This window comes from Petaurus breviceps, unplaced genomic scaffold (genome assembly GCF_028583685.1).
Source record: "Petaurus breviceps papuanus isolate PSGF00001 unplaced genomic scaffold, PetGlider_PUasm1.0 91041, whole genome shotgun sequence".
Classification (NCBI taxonomy): domain Eukaryota; kingdom Metazoa; phylum Chordata; class Mammalia; order Diprotodontia; family Petauridae; genus Petaurus; species Petaurus breviceps.
The window spans coordinates 5,954,816-5,976,982 of NW_027187400.1; the positions used below are offsets into that span (position 1 = coordinate 5,954,816).

The window sequence follows — 22,167 nt, forward strand, 5'->3', positions numbered from 1 at the left end:
AGACCTGGGTTCAAGTCCCATCCTAACAAGGTGACCTTGAGCAAGTCATTTCCCTTTTAGTGTGGTTTCTACTGACTCAGCCAGCAAATTAGGGAGTGTGACCTCACGGACAGAATACTAGACTTGGAATAAGGAAAACCTGAGTTCGAATCTTGCCTCAGACACTGGCTAGTTGCATAACCCTATGCAAGTCAATGAACATCTCTGAGCCTCAGTTTTCTTATCTATAAAATGGGGACAGTGATAGCACCGCCATCCCCATCCTGGGGTTGTACATATCAAGTGCTCTGCAAACCCTAAAGTACCATGTAAAGTGTTATTCATCTCATCTTTCTCATCTTTTTTTGCTGGAGTTCAAATTGAAATGGCCTTATTGTTGTTATGGATATTCTCATGCCTTGCTGTGATCCCGGAACTGGCAGAGCTGCTGCAGGAACCAAAGGTCTTGGTCTTGCAGGCTCTAGCCAGGACACGAGGAGTGGGGATGACACAGCATCACAATCCCCACTGCCAGCAAACTGAACCCAAAGTGTGCTAACAGGCATCTGAGAATCGTGGCCACCTTTACATGGCTGCCATTGTCTCCCCCTGGCACAGAGGACAATGCCCGCCTCTCAGGCTCAGCTGGGAGGACAGGGAGCGGCAGGGCTCTGACCTGGCCTGGCCTGCACAGGAGCCACCTCCCCACAGCTGCACAGCACCCTCCCTCCACTGCCCCGGGGACAGGACGTTACCCAGCCTGTTGGCAGGATTCCTCTTGAACAGGGCTCGAAGGAGGCTTTGTGCTTCAGCGCTCAGAAACTGGGGCATGCCCAGCTTTGCCCTGAAAAAACAATGGCAGGGGGCATGGTCAGGGCTGGGGCAGGAGGAGCCCCTGCTCCCTGGGCTGGCCAGCCTGGGCTTCCTGTGCTGTCCCTACTTATCTGGGCTGACACCATCTCACTCTCTGTGTGTCTATGTCCACTGGGCCCCACAGAGAGCAAGAGAAGGGAGTGGTGGAAGGGAAGGGCTGGGAGGCAGCATGGCTTAGGGGACGAAGCATGGACAGGGAGGCAGGAGGCTTGGCCATTAACTCATCATGGGATCATGGGCAGAAGCTACTTAACCTATTTCCTTATCTATCTAGAAAAAGAGTTGGACTAAGTAACCTGTAAAATTCCCTTCCAGGCCTAACATTCTGTGTTCTAAAGGCCCTCCCAGTCATGACATCCTGTGTTCTAGGATCTCTCTCAGCTCTGGCATTCTCTGTTCTAAGGTTTCTCCCAGCGCTGACATTCTGTGTTCTAGGATCCCTCCCAGCTCTGACATTCTGTGTTCTATGATCCCTCCCAGCTCTGACATTCTGTATTCTAGGATCCCTCCCAGCTCTGGCATTCTCTGTTCTGAGGGTCCTCCCAGCTCCCAACATTCCGAGTTTTAATGTCCTCCCAGCACTGACATCCTGTGTTCTAAAGCTCCTAGCTTGGACAGTCTATATCGCCTGGGGGAGGCTCACTTGAGAATCAATGTCATGGTCTCCTTCCGGTCTTTCCCCTGGAAGGGCAGGGAGCCCGTTAGCATCTCAAACTGCAGAGAACAAGAGGCACATTCAGACTGGTGCCATACCCTGGGTTCCTGCCTTCATATCCACCCACCCTGGTCATTCTCTGGATTCAATAAATTCTTTCCCTCCTTGGTGGTCCTCCCCCAGAGCCCACCACCACACCCTTCACTCCAGGCCTCTGGACTCAGTGTCTGAGGAGGGTTCAGGCTTCTCCTGTTCCCCCCCACCCCCCATTCTGGGTGGCCACTGAGATAGGGCCCAAGCACTCCTGGGACCCCTGCCTGGGGCTGGACTTACCAACTCCTCCCCCTCCTTCCTCCCAGTCTCCACTCTGGAAGGCCAGCTCCCAGAGACCACCAGGTGGCAGCACCAGAGCTGCCTGGTGGGGCTGTCCCAGGATAGCAATAGTCACCTCTTCCTTTGCCTTACTGTTTGACTTTGGGAAAGTCATCCCTGCTCCCTGACCCTTGTTTTTCTCCTTTCCATAAGGAGGAGATGTGAGATGAGAAGATGCATCTTTCTCCTTTCATTTATGAAAGAGAGTGGGGGGTGGGAGGACTTGGGGCTCTGGGTGCAAATCACAACATAAAACTCTTGGCCTTGGCTGACTTGTTGGTTAGTTCTGCTGAATAGTTTCACTGCTTGCCCCTTCTCTTTCTGCTTAATTTTTTGTTAGAAGGGATGGCTAAATTAGGCAGGGGAGGAAAGAGGGATGGATTTAAAAAATAGAAGTGGTGTAAAAAAAAAATCCCAAAAGATATCAGAGCAAACTAAGCCTGCGCTGCACAGTGGGCAGGCTGCTGGAGGGGAAGGCGAGCTCTGGCTCAGACACTTCCAGAGTGTGCGATCCTGGGCCAGTCATAGCCTCTTTGGGCCTCAGCTTTCTCATCTGTAAAATGGGGATAACAACCCTCACCAACACTTAGAGCTTACTATGCACCGGGCATTGTGTTAATCACTTTACGATTATCATCTCATTTAATAACCCTGGGAGGTAGGGGCTATTATTATCCTCATGTTACAGATGAGGAAACTGAGGCAAACGGAGGTGGCCACACAGCTAGTAAGTGTCTGAAACCAGATTTGAACTCAAGCCTTCTCTAATTCCAGACCCGGCGCTCTATCCAAATAGCACCTGCCTCCCACGGGACATGAGGATCAAATGAATGAATGCATGTTGCAAACATCACTGTGCTGTATAAATGCTAGCTATTATCATTACTATTTCAAAAAGTAAGATGAGGGGGCAGCCAGGTAGCACAGTGAGTAAGAGCACCGGCTCCAGTGTCAGAACAACCTGGAGTTAGAATCCCGGGCTCAGACACTTAGCACCCACCCAGAAACACCTGGCCGTGTAACCTTGAGCAAGTTACTTAACCCCAATTGCTTAGGGGCGGCCAGGTGGCTCAGCGAGTAAGAGCACCGGCTCCAGTGTCGGGATGACCTGGATCAAATCCGGGCTCAGATACTCAGCACCACACCCAGAAATAACTGGCCGTGTAACCTTGAGCAAGTTACTTAACCCCGATTGCTTTAAAAAAAAAAAAAGTAAGATGAGTTTAGAACTTCCTGGTCTTTTTTTTCCCCTGTTTCTCATGCCCCCTGGCTTTCAGTAATCCTTCCTATACCTCCTAGCCAATAGGGTAATGGAGGAAATAAATCCTAGAGCTTTTTCTGCGCTTAAGAAATAAAATGAAGCTATTAACTGGATTCTTGTTTAAACATCGCAGCATGAGGTTGCATAAATCGATTTAAACAGAATTTTGTAATTCAAAATATGAAATAAAAATATTCCCTCTGCCCCTGGGGACGTGGTCCAGGCTGGGCACCTGGGGGGGTCAGGTAGTCAGTTAGGGTACTCAGCTGATGCTCAGAGGCCCTTGCCAGACCCCACATTCTATTAAGGCATACCTCCCCTCCATCCTCCCTGCCCGGTGCTCTCACCATCAGCACCCCGTAGGACCACCAGTCAGCGCTGTGGGTGTGCCCTTGGCGGTTGACGACCTCAGGGGCCATGTACTCCACGGTCCCACAAAAGGAGTAGGCTTTCTTTTCATGGTCGATGGCCTCCTTGCTCAGGCCAAAATCTGCAGCCAGGAGAGGCAGGAGGGCTGAATTGGCATCACTAGCCCAAGACTCAGTGATGCTTTCCCATCACCCCTGAGAGGCATCCCCGGACGGGGCCAAGACTGGGGCCACTCACCTGTGAGCTTGATGTGCCCTTCTTCATCCAGAAGGATGCTGTAGGGATGGGTGAGAGAAGGAGGAAGACAAGTCAGTACTGGAGGAGGCAGGAACCCTGAATTCTGCCAGCTGTGCTGCCCCCCCCAAACCCTAGCTATATCTCCAACTAAAAGAGTATCTCAGACGCCACTGAGTCATTTTGATTTTTTTTAATGCTATTTTTGGAGTAGTTAGGTGGCACAGTGGATAGAGCACCAGCCCTGGAGTCAAGGAGGATCTAAGTTCAAATTTGACTTCAGATACTTACCAGCTGTATGACCCTGGGCAAGTCACTTAAACCTGATTGCTTCCAAAAAAATTAGTTTTATTAAAAGTTTTTGTTTTTAAATTATTTTCATTTTTTCCAGGCTCTAAATTCAACTTTATTATATCTTCAGTTCCTAAATCTCTCCCTCCTCCACTCTTTGAGAAGGCAGAAAAACAAACCCATGATAAATACATATATTTGTACAAAATAAATATCGGCATTAGCCATCCTCCTCCTTTTACAGATAAGGAAACTGAGGCCCAGGGAGGCAAGAAGAGCTCCAGAAACCCACAGTAAGCATCAGAGGGGGGACTGGAACCCAGGTGCTCTGACTCAAGCATCAGTGATCTTTCTCTGTCTCAAACACGGCTTCTTGATCTCTTCTGTGCTTCCAGCTGGACTGGACTACTCAGGGCTCCCCATCCAGGGGATTTTGTTCAAGCTGCTCCCTGGGTCAAACTGCCCTCACCCCTCCTGTTGCCTCTCTACCCGTCCTTAACAGCCTAGGCTGATCCCTCTGGGCAGCACCAGCTCCTTCCCATCCTGGATTTAATCATCAAGCACTTTGCTTGTAGCTTGTGGCTTCTCTACAGGATTTATATCTGGTTAATGTTCATATTGACCAGTGATACAGCTCTTTGGAGTCCGAGGAGGGAAAAAGGGAGAAGCATCTTGTTCAGTTCCGGCATAAAGATGAAAATTAAGCATACTGTGCCTTGAGACTCAAAGACATGAGGAGCATATATGGCCATCTTCAGAATTCACTCTAGAACTGCAGGGGTGATGGGGTTGGAGGGGCATCAGTCACTTGCCCTGACCTCCCAATGGGAATAAACTAGCTGCTAGGCTCCCCCTGGCTTCCTGCCCTTCTCAGCCAGTCTCTCTGGATCCCACCTTTCCTCCTCACTTCCCAAATCAGATATCTTCCTCTGAGGGACTTAGATTAGCATGCATGGTACAGATTTGGGTTCAGGGATAGTGAGGTGGTACAGTAGATCTGAGTGCTGGACCTGGAGACCAGAAGACCTGAGTTCAAATCTAGCCTTACTGGACATTTCTTAGTTGGACGATCTTGGGCAAGTGGCTCCACCCTGTCTGCCTCAGTTTCCTCATCTGTAAAATGAGATGGAGGAGGAAATGGCAAACCACTCCAGTATCTTTGCCAAGAAAACCCTTAATGGGGTCATGAAGAATTGGACACAAGACTCAGGTTCAAATCTCACTTCTACCTTTTACCACCTGTGTTGACTCAGTTTCCTTGCCTGTAAAATGAGGGAGTTAGACTAGACAGACTTGGAGATCCTTTCCAGTTATCAATCTATGCTCCTCTGGGGCTTTTTTGCCCCATTAACTGAGAAAATACACTAATTCAAACTAAGGTGTCCCATTTATCATCAACAATCCTTTATTAAGTGCCTAAAGTGTTCCATGACATATCCCTCCCAGAGGTACATCTTGAATACATTAAATAATTATAGAATGCAAAATATTGGACAAAGGTTAGAACTAGGCTGGACCTTAGAGTTTGGCTCACTTTAATTTTAACAAGAAGAAAACTTAGATCCAAAAAGGTTATGACCCTTGCTTGAGGTCCAATGGTAAATTAGTGACAGAACTAAATAAGAATTCAGGCCACTTATTATTATTATCCAGGTTCTTTTTATTACCTCACAATGACTCTTCCTATATAAAAAAAGGGAAATTTTTTTTGGAGGGGGAAGGCAGGGCAATTGGGGTTAAGTGACTTGCCCAAGGTCACACGGCTAGTAAGAGTTAAGTGTCTGAGGCCAGGTTTGAAGTCCCATCCTCCTGACTCCAGAGCCAGTGCTCTATTCATTGCACCACCGAGCCTCCCCAGAAATTGTTTTTAATAAATTTAAAAAAAAATGAGTCCGGAGAGAGCAATGAATGGCTCCTTAACGGTGGAATTTCAGGCACTGTGCTGGTGACAAGCTGAGGAAGAGGCTTTTTGGGGATCATTCTGGAAACCCTAAGACCAAATTCTGGCTCAGGTGTGGGGCTGATCTGCTTACAGGAGGCGCCCTCCCCCTTCCTTGGCCATCTCACACTTACTTCTCAGGCTTGAGGTCTCGGTAAATGATCCCCAGTTTGTGAAGATGATCCAGGCCCAGAGCCAGCTCAGCCAAGTAAAACTTCACATCTTCTTCTGTGAACATGACCTGGGGATGGACAGGATCAGTAAGCTCCATCGCCTACAATGCTCAGCTTCTCTGAGCCCACCCCCTCAAGTCCAAGAGCAAAATCAGGCAAGCTCCAGGGGCAGAAGGAGGCTCAGTCATCAATAGGGCCATTTCCCTCCTTAGCCTCCTGGCCTCTGGGACTCCATCATTCCTGGGAGAGGCAGTGGCTTCTTAGGTACACATCAGCCCCGTCTTCTAGAGTGCATCTGGATTCCCCAACCCTTCTTGGCTCCCCTAAAGGCCTGGCCATTTAGGCCCACAGCTGAGGCTCCCCTAGGGATTTCCTTAACTTCTTTCCTCTTCATGCTCCTGTACAAGGCACAGGATCTCAGACCGGCAGAATTGCCAGGAACCCCGGGGCCAGACAGGAAGAAACTCACCTCTTTGGAGAGGCGTGTGAAGAGGTCTCCTCCCCGGAGAAAATCCAGGATGAGATAGAGCTTCCCCTCTGTCTGGAAGGCTGAGGCAGAGGGAACAGGGGTCATAGGCTGCAGGTCACTGTGCCTGGGGCTGACAACTTGGAAGGACTTGAAGATGGGCATACGTAGCCTCCCTCTGGCCAGTAGAGTTGGGGCCTGGGGGGTGGGAGGAATGGGCAGTGCCCACTAGGGCAGGCTGGGTGTTGTGACAACCAAGAAAACCTCCGTGGAGGCAGGCAGACAGGCAGTCAATAAACATTTATTATGTGTAGGCACTATGCTAAGCTCTGGGGATACAAAAAGAGGCAAAAACCTGTCCCTACCCTCAAGAAACTTACAATTTAATGAGGCAGTGGGGGATGTGGCTGATTTTTTGTTATTAAGCGGAGGAGGCTGCCTGGCCCCCTAAGACAGAGAGACATACACATGGGACAGTGTGCCACTGCATTGCTGGCCCGATTCCCCACCCTCACTCCCCAGGACACACACACACACACACACACACACACACACCAGAGTCAATCTACCCAATCTACCCCCAATGGGGCACCCAAGAGTTTGCCCTGGGAGAGGATCCTGGGATGGCTCTTTGTCTACAGTGGAGATAGGGAAGGAGTCAGGGGCTGCTCACCATAGTGAAGCTTTACCACGAATGGGTGGTTAACGTCAGCTAGGATGTCTCTCTCCATCTTGGTCCTGACTCGATCCCGAACTTTCAGGGATGGGTAAAGAGAAGCCAAATTACTAGATGTTCCCCTCCCAGGGCCTAGGAGGTCGACGTTCAGGGCAGCCTCTCCTCCAGCCTCACACCCTTTTCCTCTGACCTATCCCATCCTTCCTCTCAGCTTTGATCCCATTTCTTCCCTTCTCTCTCCACCCTCCAACTCAGATACCAAGAGCCTGATCACAGCTCCCAAGCCCGATGGCCTCAATTGGAAGGACTCTCTACCTGGAGTCCTTGCTGACTAACTCCACCTCCCTTTGCCTCCCTTCAGCACTGTTGTCAGCCTCTTCTCCAGTACCCCCCCACCCCCATCCATTTGACTTTCCAGCCAAATGGGCCAACTTTCTATTCTCAGAGTTCCATTTCCCACCCCTATACCCATCTCCCTCCTCACCTCAGACTCTAGCTTCCTCCAGGGGCCAGCTCAGGGGTCACCGCTTCTACCAACCCTTTCCTGATCCTGCCCAACCCTGACCCTCCAGAAATGACTCACTCTACATGCTGTATTCAATGATCTATGTACAATACTTCCTCCCAAAGGAACATCAGCTCCTTGAGGGCAGGGACCTTTTTGTCTTGTCTCCCTGGCACCGAGCACAGGAGGCACTCTGTGCATTTGCTGAACGAATGTATGCCTCAGCTCCAGGCTCACTCCTTCCCTCTGATGCTGCCTCCATTGCCTCATCACCCACTTAAGCCCCTGCTGTCTGACTTCTCTTACCATCTCTAGTGACATCCCAAGTGACAAATCCGACAGCCTCTGCTTGTCTCCTTGACCTCTCTCAGTCCTGTCAGCAACAGACTGCTAGGTATCCAGCCCTGTCCTCTTGGGCTTCGCCCTCCCTTGGCTTCTGCCACACTGCCTTCTCCTCCATCTCTGACCACTCCTTTGTTTCTTTCTCTAGAAATCTTCCTCCTTTTCCTCTTCTTCTCCTTCCTCTTCCTCTCCTCCTCTTCCTCCTTCTTCCTGTCCTCTCCCCACCCTTCAAACTATGGCCATCCACAGAATTACAGAGAGATCAGAGAGTGGGAGAGGAGTCAGGCCAGGTCTCCAAGGCCTCCCCTCCCTCTAAGTTCTAGCCTCACATTCACTACAGCCTGCAGGTAATGTCCTCCTGGATATCCCTAACCCCTCCAGCCTCCCATATCCCAAACCAAGCTCAGGATTTCTCTTCCTAAGCCAGATGCCCTTCCCAATTTTCTTGTCTATGAAATCACTCCATTTGACCTAGGTTTAAAACCCAGAGCCATCCTGCAGACCTCCAACCTCCCCAGAGCGGGAGTTCTTAACTTTTTGTATTCTATGGAGCTCTCTGGCAGCCTGCTGAAGCCTAAAGACCCTTCATCATGTTCTTAAAATGACTGAAGGAAATACTGAATTTCAGTTAGAGGCTAGTGAAAACAAAGTTGCCATTTTTTCCCATCCTGGTTCTTGGCACCCCTGAAATCTACCTATGCCCCTCTTGGAATTTCTCACATTCATCCTTCTTCCCAGTCCTATGGTCATCAGCTTTCAGCACATCTCGCCTGAACAACACGATGAACCGGAAATGTTCCCCTTCATCCATTCTCACAGACCATCAGACTCATTCTTTTAACACACAGCTCAGAATGCAACATGAAGGGACTGGACTAAACTGTGTCTACGATCCTTTCAGCTGTAACACTATATACAGTGTACTATGCAACAGTATTCTCTGTTGTAAAGTTCCTCCCATATCGGACATCTGATGTTCTGAGGACCCCTTGGCCCCTGACATTCCATGTTCTCCCACCTCAGGCATCCTAAGTTCTAAGGTCCCTTCCAGCTCTGACATTCTGTGTTCTAAGTTCCCTCCCAGTTTCAACATCCCAGATTCTAAGGTCTCTCTCAGTTCTGACATCCCATAATCTAAGGTCTCTCCCAGCTCTGATATTCCATGTTCCAAGGTTCCTCCTACCTCTACTAACATTCTATACTCTAAGGTGTCTTCTAATTCTGACATTCTATGTTCAAAGCTTCCTTCTAGCTCTTATATTCTGTGTTCTAAGGTCTCTTCCCACTCTGACAGTCCACATTCTAATGTTCCTCCCAGCTCTAACCTTCCAGTTTCTAACATTTTATGCTCTAAGCTGTCTTAATTCTGACATTCTACGTTCTAAGGTCCCTTTCAGCTCTAACATTCCATGTTCTAATGTTCCTTCCAGCTCTAACCTTCCATATTCTGACATTCTTTGTTCTAAGATCTCTTCCAGCTCTGACATTCTACCTTCTTATATGTTATCAATCACTCAACAAGTATTTACTAAATATCATCTGTGTCTAGGCTCTGTGCTAGATACTAGGGATTTACAAAGCCAGATGGCCCCTGCCCTCAGGGAGCTTACAGTCTACTGGGCGAATGGAAGAGGAGATACAATATGTTTACAGAAAAATAAATACAGGATATGTACAATATAATTACAAATTTCAGGGCTGGGGGAATAGGGAAAAGGTCCTCTGTAGGAGCTGGTCTGTGAGCTGAGCTTTGAAGGAAGCCAATGGTAGCAAGAGACAGGGCTGAGGGGGCTGAGCATTCTGGGAATGAGGACGAGCCACTGGGAAGGTACTGAGATGAGAGATGGCCTGGTGGTCACTGCAGAGGGAATGGCAAACAGGCCGTTTTGGCTGAAGCCCGGAGTTCATGAAAGATATGAAAGATAGCGAGTGTGTAATGAGTTTAGGGAAAGGTGCTCCTTGGCTGGGGAACTGCAAACATCAGGTTAGCCCCTGTGAGGAGTGTGGAAGGGAAAGACTGGATGCAGGGAGACAAAAAAGGCTGCTACAACAGTCCAGCCAAGAGGCAGTAAGGAACTCAATTAGGATAGGATGCTTGGGCTGTGACCAGCGAGAAGTGGATGGATATAAAGGGAGGTCCAGGCAGAACTGACGAAACAATTAACTAATGAGTTAATTTGAAAAATATCTCTTTCAGCTCTACCATTTTGGGATCTTATGTTACTTTTCTTATTAAGAACCTGAAATGGCTGCTTGCTGCCTATTTGATGAAGGTCCAACTTCTGGTCCTGGCATTCAAAGCCCCACCCTACCATGCTCAGCCTTATCTCTCTGCTCACTCACATACATCCCCTAAACATAAGAGTCCTTAAGTCCATCTACAGAGATGGGCCCTATCTCTTCAGACTGAGGACTCTTCTGGGGTGGAGTTTTGTCTCTCCCATCAGCTTCCCAAGCTTTTGCCCTGGGTACACAGAGCTAGCAGCCAGCCCACCAGCCCCCTTACCTTTCAAGGTTGCTTTCTTTAGCACCTTCATGGCATAGAGGTGCCCATTGTCTGGGCGGGTGATCTTCCTCACCAGAAAGACCTAGGGAACATGGGAGAAGAGAGTGTCAAGGACAGGAAAGGGAGGGGAAAATGGAGCTTGAGGGTAAAAGAGAGATTAGAAGAACCATAATGAGGGAGAGACATTGGAAGCAGGAGGTTTTGAGGTGGGGGAGGTTGGTGGAGAGAGGGCCTGGAAGGGCCAAAGCCAGGCCTAGAACAATTTGAGAATTCTACCTTTCTGCCAAGGTAGGAACCTGGTGCATCCTTCCTCCCTCCCAGCCTCTCCTTTAGCACTCAGTCGCCATCAGCAATTGCCTGGCCACAGCTCCCAAGCCACTGACCCAGCAACAATGCCACGTCCTCCTAACAGCCAGAACACTCACTTTGCCAAAGGAACCCTGGCCCAGGACCTTCAGCAGCTCAAACTGGGATGGGTCAGCTTTTTCTGAGCCCTCCTTGACATGGTGCGTAATAGAGATCTCTTTGACGATGCCTTCATCCTGGTGGGGGGTGAGAGAAAACACAGTGATAGCTGCTGAATAGAGCTGGTAGGAGGTGTGTGAATGAGGCAGGGCTGGGAGGATGGGGGGTGGTGGGCCAGAGGGGAAAGAGGAGTGCTCTGGGAATACACAATGAGCAGGGTTCTGTCATAGACTCAGCTAACATGAGCCCTCATCCTAAGCCCATTTCTATAAGGTGGAACCTTTAGGCAGGCCAGGTATCCCCATCGAACCACAGAATGACACAGAATGTCAGGAAAACCGAGTGTCAGAGCTGGTAGGGCTCTTAGAACACAGAATGTCAGAGCTGGGAGGGCCTTTAGAATAGAGGATGTCAGAGCTAGAAGGGAGCCTAGAACACAGAATGTCAGAGTTGGGAACGCCCTTAGAACACAGGATGTCAGAGCTGGGAGGGATGACTATTTAGGATCATAGAATTACAGATTTAGAACTGGAAGGGAGTTCATAGAACACTTAGTCCAATTCCCTAATTTTACATATAAGGAAACTGAGGCCCAGAGAAGGGCAGTGACCTCCTCAAGGTCACACATTATTTCAGTGGCAGAACCAATTCTCCTGACTCCCAGGGAAGCTTTTTTCCATTACAACATGCCCAGGGCTGCTCCCAGGAGCTCAGGTAGGCACTGCCAGGTGGTTGCCTGGCAGAGCACTCCTGTTCAGCAATACTAACTACCAGAAGGAAAAGATGCCAAAGAGGGGGTGTCGGCATCTTTCACTACCCCCTCCCCCACCAAGCTTGGGCACCAGCAAAGGTAACAGTTGGGCACCCTTGTTTCATTGGCACAACAAGTGGAGGCTGCTGGCCAACATGGGCATCACCCATCTGCCAAGCCGCCTGGGCCCCTCGTGCATAGCCGGTACCCATCCCCGAAGCTTCAGCGCCCTGGCACAGAGTCAGCTCCCCAGCTGGAGCTTGAGGGGGGGCCCGAGGCAGGGTGGGGACCCCTGTGCTGGGTCACAGATGTGACCGCCCTGCCCCCCAAGCAGCTCTGCTCCTCTCCTCTCCCCACAAGGGCTTGGAGGGGGGTGGGGAGAGGAAGGTGTGGGGCAGCTTTTGTTTTGGCCATAGTAGGAAGTGAGGTTCCTTCTCTCTGTCCTCCTTCCCTCACACCCACTCTATCTGCCTCAAGAGGCCTCTGTCTGCCTCTGAGCCAAGAGCCCCAAGTCTTGGCTGTGTTAACATCTGCTCTCCCCAGTCCTACAAATCCAGAAAGCTTTTAGGGGTAATGCCAATAGCATTGAGGGCCCTCCTGAAATGGGGGGGTACACTTACATACTACCAGCTTCCATATGGGAAGGAAGCACTCAGAGAGCACTTGGGGTAAGTGCCAACAACCCCAGGGCTCTGCCTTAGATGGGAGACACATTAAGTAAGCCACAGTCATACTGCCTAGCCATGCCCATCCCCTACCATGATTTCTTAGAGTTTCTAACCACAGTGTGCTTCAATTCCCCCATAAACATGCTCCCTTCCAAGGCCAAAGATCTCCCAGACTCCCCTGCAGCTCCTGTAAGTCCCCTCATGTACACATATTGTCAGTCTCCCTCCTGCGTCCCTGTCTATCCCTAGGCTGCTTGCCCCAGCCTCTTTGTCATCCACACCTGGCACTGGTTGGCTCCATGGGTCCCTGGGATGTCAGCTGCAGGCATCATCCCTGGAGGTCTAGACCTAGGCTGGAGTAGGAGACCTGAGGAGCTCAGATGCTCCTTCAGACCCTGCTGGGACTGAATCCAAGCCACAGTGAGATGCACTGAGGATGGGAATAGGCCACTTCCCCCATGCCCTGGTCCACACACACACACACACACACACACACACACACACACACACAGAGTTGTCCTAAGAACACCTGTTCTAGAAGAGGGATGACAAATTAGAGACCAAAAAGAAAGGAAGTCCTTCCTCCTGGCCTTTCTTCCCCCAGAAGCTTCCCTTCCCTCCTTGGCCTCTCCTTCCTGAGCATCTCCCCCACCCCTACCCTTCACTGGGCCTCTCCTCCTTCTTCCTGGCTGCTCCTACACCTCTCCCTCCTAGCCATCACTAACCGTGTCTTGGCTCAGGCTGGGGCCCAGGGTGGGCACTGGTGCCTCACTGGGCCTTGCCCGCTGTTTCCTGGGCAGCCAGAGGCTGAATAAGGCCCGGAAGCGGGGCGGCTTCGGATCCCGTTCCATCCTCCCATCCCATAGGCTCCGCTCCATCCACCTGTTGGGGCTGCCCGCTGCCCCGGCACCATGGCAGGTGGTGGGCCTGGCAGGCCACCGCTCTCGAGGAGGCCCGGCTGGCGGGCGGATGTTCAGGGCGGGGGCCGGACCAGCCTAAGCTGAGCCCAGCACCAATCACTCACAGCCTGTGGTTTCCCCACTCTGAGCTTTGCTTAATCGCCTCACTTACCCTTCGAAATACAGGAAGCGCTGCCTGCCTGATCTCGTGCCCCTCCCCGTGGCCCAAAGCTGATGTTGCCTCGCACAGATCGAAGGGAAGCCCCATACCAGCCCCAGGAAAAGGTTAGCCAGGAGAGGCTGGCTGAGCTGCCTGAGGGAACCATTCCAGAACCAAGAATCAGGATGCCTGGGACCCTGGAGCTGTTCCAGATCCCCAGGTTTGGGAGTCCAAGGAGCTGGGTTCAAATCCCCTCACTGCAACTTGGTATTTCTGGCAAGTTCTGTCACCTCTGGTTCTCTGAGTGTCCTACTCTGGTGACTAGAGTGCTGGCCGTGGAGTCAGTTCAGATCCTACCTGAGAGACTTACTAGAGGTGTGACCCTGTGCAAATCAGCTAACCTCTAAAATGAGAATAATAACAGCACATACCTCCCCGGGCTATTAGAAGGATCAAAAGAAATCCTATTTGTAAAGGGCTTTGCCAACCTTAAATAAAGCGCTATGTAAATGATGGCTGTTAATATTAGCTATTATGCTCTCCACAGGTAACTCAAGTAGACTACAAGAAGAAAAATGGACCTGCCTTCAGGTCCTCGGTAGTCAATCACTACCTGTGCGCCCGTGGGCCCTTGTTTCTCAGCCTCAGTTTCCTTCTCTAGGGCATGAGAAGGCTGGACCCGATGGCCTCTGAGGTCCATATCTATGACCCTTCGAAATTGGTCACAACATAAGGGAGGAGTGAGGAGGGAAGAGAAGTGAAGAATGTGGTGGGTTCTGAGCCAGTTCTAGGGGAGTCTGTTGAGGCTGATGCTGAGAGAAGGCCTCAGACCAAGCTTCAGGGTCCAAAAAGGGCCAAGCTTCCCTGGAGCTGGGCCAGCCACTCACCCCTTCCATTGGGAACAAGATGAGATCTTCCCTGAGATGCAGGCCCCTCCTCTGCTCCACCTCCAGCCAGGGTCTCTGCTCTCCTTCAGGGAGTGCCTACCCCCCTTGTGATGCCTCCATGGCCCTGGGGATGCCCAGTCTGGCTGGCTACCTAGCTGCGCTAATGGTGAGAAAGATGGGGCTCCCATTGGCAGGCACCTGGTACCACCAAACTAGATGGAGTCGAGTGAGCTACATCTGGAATCAGAGGGCCTGGGTTCTGTTGCTTACTGTCTATGTCACCTCAAACAAATCATTTAACCTCAGGGCCTCAGTTTCCTCATGTGTAAAATGAAGGGACTGGCCTCAGACCTCTGAGGGCCCTTCCAGTTCAGACACATGACCAATGGGCCTCTGGACACTCAGCAGCACTATTCTCTCATCTAACTTGGTTTTCCAAACTTAGCTTCCAGGGTTTCCCAGACCTAAGCCTCATTCTTTTCTCCTCCCCGATGCTGACTGGTGGAATAGTTTAGGGTGGGACTGGGATCCGGGGATAGGGAGGAGGGGGACCAGGGACACAGGGCGATCTGGGTTTGAGGCCGGGGCAAATGACCCAAGCCTCTGGGGGCCAACATCGAGGCTGGCTTGGGGGCAGGGAAACAGGGCTCCAGGTGCCAGGAAGACAGCTTGGGCTGTGGGCTCTGGGGGAAGCAGGTGGGGGAAAGATTACAGGCCGATGTGGGAGCCACATCCTGTCCAGCTTACAGCTCTCTCTCCCCTGGGGAAGGTTTAGGGGCTTCCTACTCCGGTAGCCCAGAGCTCTTCTATAATTCCTCCCCTGTCAGGCATGGGGGCAAGAGGGACCCCTTCCCCCCAACCCCCAGCCAGGTTAGGGCAGGCAGTGGGATTCACAGTAAGCAGCGACTTGAGGAATGTCTGCTGACAGTGCCACTTATACCATCCCCCTGGAGATCCACCCCCAGGATGCAGATGAGGGAGATGACCCAGCCCCCACTCTCCCAGGGGACACGGGGCCAGACTCCCCCTCTGAAACACCAGCCACTCCCCCGCTGGGCTCTTACCTTCTGGGCACAGGAGGCTGAGTCTCTCTCTGTCCAGGGGACATCTGTGGAGGCCTGCATAGTGGAGGAGTGTGTCAGTACAGAGGGAGCTGGAGGGCCCCACTTACTTCTGCTTTTTCAGTCTCCTCAGCTTGAGGAAGGAAGGGGGGGCGTGTAGCATGGGGTCTTGGGTCCCTCCCCACCTTTCACACTTCCCCCTTTGGGAAAGAGAAGGGAAAGGGAGTAGAGTCCTGGAACTGTATCTAGCTGTGTGACTTTGGGTAAGTCATTAACCTCTCTAGGTCTGTCTTCTCTTCTTTTAAAGTGAGAGGGTTGGGGATGATGATCTAAGGTCTTCCATCCCCAACATTCTGTTTCAGGATCCCTCCCAGCTGTGACATTCTGTGTTCTAAGGGCCCTCCCAGCTGTGACACTCTGTGTTCTAAGGGCCCTCCCAGCTCTGACACTGTGTTCTAAGGGCCCTCCCAGCCCTGACACTCTGTGTTCCAAGGGCCCTCCCAGCTTTGACATCCTGTGTTCCAGGGGCCCTCCCAACTCTGACATCCTGTGTTCCAAGGGCCCTCCCAGCTCTGACTTTCTGTGTTCTAAGGGCCCTCCCAGCTCTGACTTTCTGTGGTCTAAGGGCCCTTCTAGCTCTGACTTCCTATGATCCTCTGAAGATGTTCTGTTCCCTAAAGGCCAAGGCTAGGAATAAGAGAGAGAAGTGGCCCCAATCTGTCTCTGTCCATTAGAAGAAGAAAGAGTGAACATTTCCACTTCTGGCCACTTCTCTGTGCCCTAGGAACAGGAGAATGGAGTAGACTGACTAATCCAAGGTTATGCAGAGCTTTGCAGGAGAGCAAACACAGGAACCCTACTGCTCTACATGCTTCCCCTAAACCTAGGTGTCTATAAATTCAGCCCTCCATCTGTCACACTTTGCTGCCTTCTCATGAGGATGACCTAACCAAACATCAGGCGAGGGTCTAGGCATGGGACATATGACTGGGCCTAGGGGTTCAGGCCACAGCTGCTCTTTCCTTCACAGAAGGATAGCCCAGGGAAAGGGGTAGCTCTGGACCTAAGCTCACTTAGCTGGTGAGACTCAACCATAAAACCTTCCCAGATACATCAAAAGAATAACTCTGGGGCCCAAGCTTCCAAAGAGAGGTGGTGTGGTGGCTGCAGGCCAGGGTGGGACTTTTGGCAAGGATCAGTCAATCAATAAGCATTAATTAAGCAGTTACTATGTACCAGGCACTATGCTGGCTCTTCTGGATACAATGACAAAAATGAAACGATCTCTATTCACTAAGGAAGAAGCCAGGAGAGAGGGAAGGGGGAGCTTCAAAGAGCTCCCGGCCTTTGAGAGAATGCTCTGCTTGTCTGCCTAAGGGATGCTGAAGGGGAGGAATGAGCTTCCCTATACCCTCACTCCTATCTAGCTTCAGCCCCTTTGGGGCCTGACACCCACAGGTGACACAGTAAAAATACAATCAGTTGGGGCGGCTAGGTGGCACAATGAATAGAGCACCAACCCTGGAGTCAGGAGGACCTGAGTTCAAATCCAGCCTCAGACACTAAACACTTGCTAGCCTTGTGACCTTGGACAAGTCACTTAATCCAACTGCCCTCCAAGAAGCAAAAAAAAAAAAAAATACAATCAGTCCAGCCTCTGACGCTTGTTAGCTGTGCTCCTGAGCAAATCTTCCCAGTACCCCCAACTGCTAATGCCTTCCCTCTGAGATTACCTCCCATTGACACAGAACCTCTTCTGTACATACAAGGTTTTCTAGCTGCTGTCTCTCCCATTACATCAGAAGCTCTATGAAGGCAGTGGCTGATTTTACCTTTTCTCATATCTCAGTACTTAGCACACAGTAGGCACTTAAATGCTTGTTGATGATGAAGTCACTTTAAACCTCTCTGAACTTCAGTTTTATCTTCTGTAAAATGGGGATAATATGTCAGTACACTACCTCTCAGGGTTACCATGAAGGAATATTCCACATCAGTAAGCCAATGAACATTGATTAGGCTCCTGTTGTGTGTCAAGCACTGTGCCGGGAGGAGGGGGGGGCACGAAGAGAAATAGAAGAGTTCCCTGCCCTCAAAGAGCTTACATTCCAGCAAGAGAAACAACATATATATATATATTATTAAGTATACCCAAAACAGGCAAAGGAAATACAAGATAATTATGGGGATGGGGAGACTGGCTGCTGGGGCAGGAGAGGAGGTTCAGAGGGAACTTGGCAAGTCTGGAAGTTCGAGTAAGATGAGGCATCATTACAATCAAAGGACTGAGCCAGAAGAGACCTGCTTAAGGTCTGGGGTGGAAAGGACTTGGCTGTATGTTCATGCCTAAGTCAGCAACCAATGGCTTGGGGGCTGAATCTTGACATGGAGACCATGTGCCATGTGCCCAGATAACCTTCCCTGAGAGAGGGAGAGAGGAGAGAGAGAGAGAGAGAGAGAGAGAGAGAAGAAAAGACAGAGAAAAGAGAGAGGGAGACACAGAGAGAGAGATGTCTTCTGGTCAACAAGTGAAGGCCTAAGGAATTCTGAAGAATGGAGATATTTCTACACCCTGATCCCCCCTCCTTCCCCCCCTCCCCCACAACTCTAATGGACTTCAGCAGAAGCTGAGGCAAGACAGAGCGATGCCCACAGGCTCCACTGACTAGAGAGAGGAAGGCAGGACCCTGAGAGAAGGGCCAACCATTTTGACCTGTGGTCCTCAGATCCCCACTCCAACCCTGAGGGATGTAACATCTCTTCCCCATTGGAGATATAGTGTCTGGATCTTCCCCAATCCCACCATACCCACGTATCCTGAGGAGCCATACTAGCTGGCGCCATCTTTTGCAAGGACCACAGAATCACAGAGTTCGAAAGGATTCTAGAGGTCACTGGGTCTAACCACTAAATCTAACAGATGAAGAAACTGAGGCACAGACAATGAAATGACTTGCCCAGGGTCACACAGCCAGTAAGCATCTGAGGCAGGACTGATGCCCTGATTTTCCTGGCTCTAAGCTCAGAGCCCTCTTCACTTTATCACACTGCCCAGAGGACAAATCTTTGGGGCCTTCACAGGACGCAGAACTGAGGGTGGGAAAGATCAATTCAAGGACACTTGTCCCTGAAGGATTCCTGTGCAACCCTGTCACTTCCCAGCTCCAGAACCTCCAGGGCTGCCCTCTTAGGCTGGTGTGAAATACAGACTCCTTTGTTCAGCTCTGAAGGCCCTTTCCAGTCCGGCCTCTGCCTCTTTTTCCAGGCTCAGGCCCATTTAACCCCCTTTGCCCACTCTATGTTTCAGTCAAACCCACCCACATACAATACTTTCTCTCTAGTCTCCCATCTCCACATCTTTGCACAGGCTGTTCCCCATGCCTGGAATGCCTTCCCTCTTCATCTTCACTTCATACTATATAAGCTTCTGGAGGGGAGGGATTGCTTCACTGTTGTTTTTGTATCCCCAGTGCCTGGCACTCAGTAGGAACATAATAAGTGCTTGTCAACCGACTGATTGATTGATTGAATCTCTGGTCCTTCAAACCTCAGTTCCAGTGCCCTCCTCTCAGAAATTAAATATTCACACACACACACACACACACACACACACACACACACACGTTTTAATTTCTAGGCCATTTCCCGCCTCCCCCAACTTCCATCCAATGTACTCTCCTGGAGTGTAGGTCTCTGTATCTCTAGTGCCTGGGCCACACACAGTAGGTGCAGAGGAAATATTGGTTGGCTTGAACTTCATCGAATCACAGGCATGCAAGGCAGACATACCACACCCTCGTCCCAAGTTCTGGGGTCTCACAGAGCTACAGAATGTCAAGAGTTGGAAGGGGCCTTAGGGGACCAGTTAGTCCAAAATTCTCCTTGTACAGATAGGATAACTGAAGTGACTGACTCCAGGGCTCGTCACATGGCCAAACTCTCTATAAGGCTTTGAGGCTCATGGAGGAGAGTTACCACAAATCCGTGGGTTCGATCCTCCTTGTGAGACCACATGGCCTTGGGCACGACTCCTAACCTCTCAGTGCTCTGAGACCACACAAGTGGCAAACAAGGTGCTAACCTGCTTTGGTAGAGGGGGATTTCCCCTCTACCAATGAAATCACACACCCAAAGCCTGCCCTGTTCCTGTATGAGGTTTGCAAAATGCTTTACAAGGTATCTTGTTTGACCCTTACAGACACTCAGTATGAGAGGTGGTTTTATTGTTCCCATTTTACAGATGAGGAAACTGAGGCTTGGAAAGGTCCAAGGGTAAGTGCCAGCTTGTAAGTGCATGAAGCAGGATTTGAACCAGATGTTCCCATCTCCAAGTCCACTACACCATTCATAATGAGTTAGTGGCAGAGTCCAGTCTAGAACATGGGACCCTGACTTAATCAAGTTTTGGAGGAAAGGAGATCTCAGTTTAGTGGCAGTGAATTTTTTGCCCTCCTGCTGAAGAACATTGGCTCAGCCCCCTCCTCAGTGTTACTACCCTCTCCTGCATTATACAATGAAGGTCACCAGTCAGCAGTGGGTTGCAGGAGTCACCTACCTCTGCCCTCCTTTCCCTGGCAATGTCAATGCCAGAAGGAGGTTTGGAGATGCCCGGCCAGTAGGAGGGGCCTCTTCAAGGGCACCAGGGCTGGATGTGTGCCTGGGGGGAGCCAGTCCTATTGGCCCTTCCCTAGAAAGGGGAGGAGGGCAGAGGGGGAAGGGAACAGCTGCAGCAGCAGACCCCAGATACTCTGCCAGGACCCGACCCAGGGGGGATGGGGCCAACCAGGCTAGCTCCCTGGGCCCCTCCAGCACCTGAGAGGAGATGCCTGCTGTCACATTATGCTGAGAGTGGGAATAGGAGGGATAAGAGTTTCATAAACAGGAAGAGAAAGAGTGGGGGGTTGGGAGAAGAGAATGATTCTGAAAATAGACAGCTGCAGCCAACTTCAAAGAGGGATTGGGCCAGGGGATGGAGGGAACCACGTGTTGGCCCCTGTCTGGGGTTAAATGTCTATATCCCAGAGGAGACTGGGGCATTCCAGGCCCCTGACCCAGGGGGCTCAATACCTCCTGCTCACATGCAGATGCATTTTAAGGCAGTCCCACTTTAAGAGAGGGCCGGGGTGGCCAAGAAAGCCCCTGCCCCAATTCCTGTGGTCAATGTCACCCAAGGAGCCTTGGTTTCTGACCCACCTTTTTCTGCCTGGAAGGTCCTTTCCCTGTCTCTGCCAATCAAAACCCCATCTATCCATCAAGACATAGCTCTAATGCCATTCTTGGTAATGCCAACCCCCCCCCAACCAATTCAATTGCCCAGAACATTGGTCAAGGGCCTGGGTGCCAGGCACTGTGCTAGGTGGTCAAGATCCAAAGACAAAAATAACAGCCCTTGCCCTCCAGGAAATTACATTCTATGGTCAGGCTTGGAGGGAGAACACATGTGTGCAAATAAAAGACAATGTGCAGAAGTACAGACCACTAATGACTTTGAATCACAGAGGAAGAATATCTAAGAAGGCTTCATTGAAATGGCCCCTGAGTTGAACTGTGGGCAAAAATAATAAATAATCTCTATTTCCTCTGAGGGCAGCTAGGTGGCACCGTAGTGCACAGAGCCACTGGGCCTAGAGTTCAAATTTAAGGGCAATAAGTTTATTAGCTGAGTGACCTTAGGCAAGTCACTTCACCTGGTTGCCTCACTTTCCTCAAATCTGTAAACGAACTGGAGAAGGAAATAGCCAACCCAGTATCTCTGCCAAGAAAACCCCAAATTCGGTCACAAAGAGTTGGATATGACTGGAAAATGACTGAACAACAACATTCTCTGAACTCCAACACTGGAAAACGGATTATTGGATTTGGAGTCATAAGACCCAGGTTCAAATCCTATCTCCATCACACTCGTGGGATGGTAGACAATTTAGTGTCCTCTTCTGTACAACGAGTGGGGTCTCTGAGGCCCCTTCCACTCTCCAACTCTGATCCCAAGGAACTTACCCAACCCCAGTGTGGGCCCTTATGAGCTGTGTCACCATGAACAATCAATCATTATTTAATAAAAAAAATCTGCTCTGGGCCAGGCCCCAATGAAGCAACGCCTGCCCTCAGGGAGCTGACATTCTAACAGGGGAGATTACAGCTTATTGTGGATAGATGCTGTATATAAGGATCTACAAGGTCAGGTGGGGTGGGTGCAGGAGGGGCACACGGAGGAAAGGCCTTGGAGAAGGTGGGATTTGAGTTGACCCTTGAGAGAAAATAGGGATTCTAAGAGGTAAAGGGGGAGTCCCTTCTAGGCATGGAGGACAGTCAGTGGGAGGGTAAAGTGCTGCGCATGAGGAGCCACAGGCTAGCTGGGTTGGATTACAGTGTTTCCAGAGGGGGTAAATGGAAGAAGAGGGGGAGAGGAAGAAAGTGGAAAAGGGAAGGAAGGAGACAGGAAGAAGTAGGGAGCAGATAGAGAAGGGAGGGAGGGGAGAAATTTGCTCCTGTATAAGGGGGCAGTTTGGCATGATACAATAGGCAATTTTCTCCTTAAAGCCTCAGTTTCCTTATCTGTAAAATGGGTATAATGGTATACTGCCTTGACTACTTTCTTCTCTACCTCACAGGGGCCTTGTCTGATCCTATTTTAC

General features: G+C 50.6%; 1 protein-coding gene across 2 annotated transcripts in view; it reads right to left on the minus strand.

Moving 5' to 3' along the window:
• The window catches only part of RPS6KA1 (ribosomal protein S6 kinase A1), a 65,969-nt gene that overhangs the window by 25,693 nt on the left and 18,109 nt on the right, over positions 1-22,167 (minus strand). Inside the window, exons 3-12 of one of the 2 annotated variants that reach the window (XM_069079354.1) lie at positions 15,536-15,589; positions 11,067-11,183; positions 10,642-10,723; positions 7,286-7,366; positions 6,616-6,695; positions 6,108-6,214; positions 3,747-3,784; positions 3,488-3,630; positions 1,496-1,566; positions 735-823 (exon numbers count right to left, since the gene is read on the minus strand). In XM_069079354.1, coding sequence (XP_068935455.1) covers positions 735-823; positions 1,496-1,566; positions 3,488-3,630; positions 3,747-3,784; positions 6,108-6,214; positions 6,616-6,695; positions 7,286-7,366; positions 10,642-10,723; positions 11,067-11,183; positions 15,536-15,589 — 862 coding nt within the window. Of the gene's footprint in view, positions 1-734; positions 824-1,495; positions 1,567-3,487; positions 3,631-3,746; positions 3,785-6,107; positions 6,215-6,615; positions 6,696-7,285; positions 7,367-10,641; positions 10,724-11,066; positions 11,184-13,250; positions 13,419-15,535; positions 15,590-22,167 lie in introns of those variants that run through there. The other variant, XM_069079355.1, reaches the window with a different exon arrangement.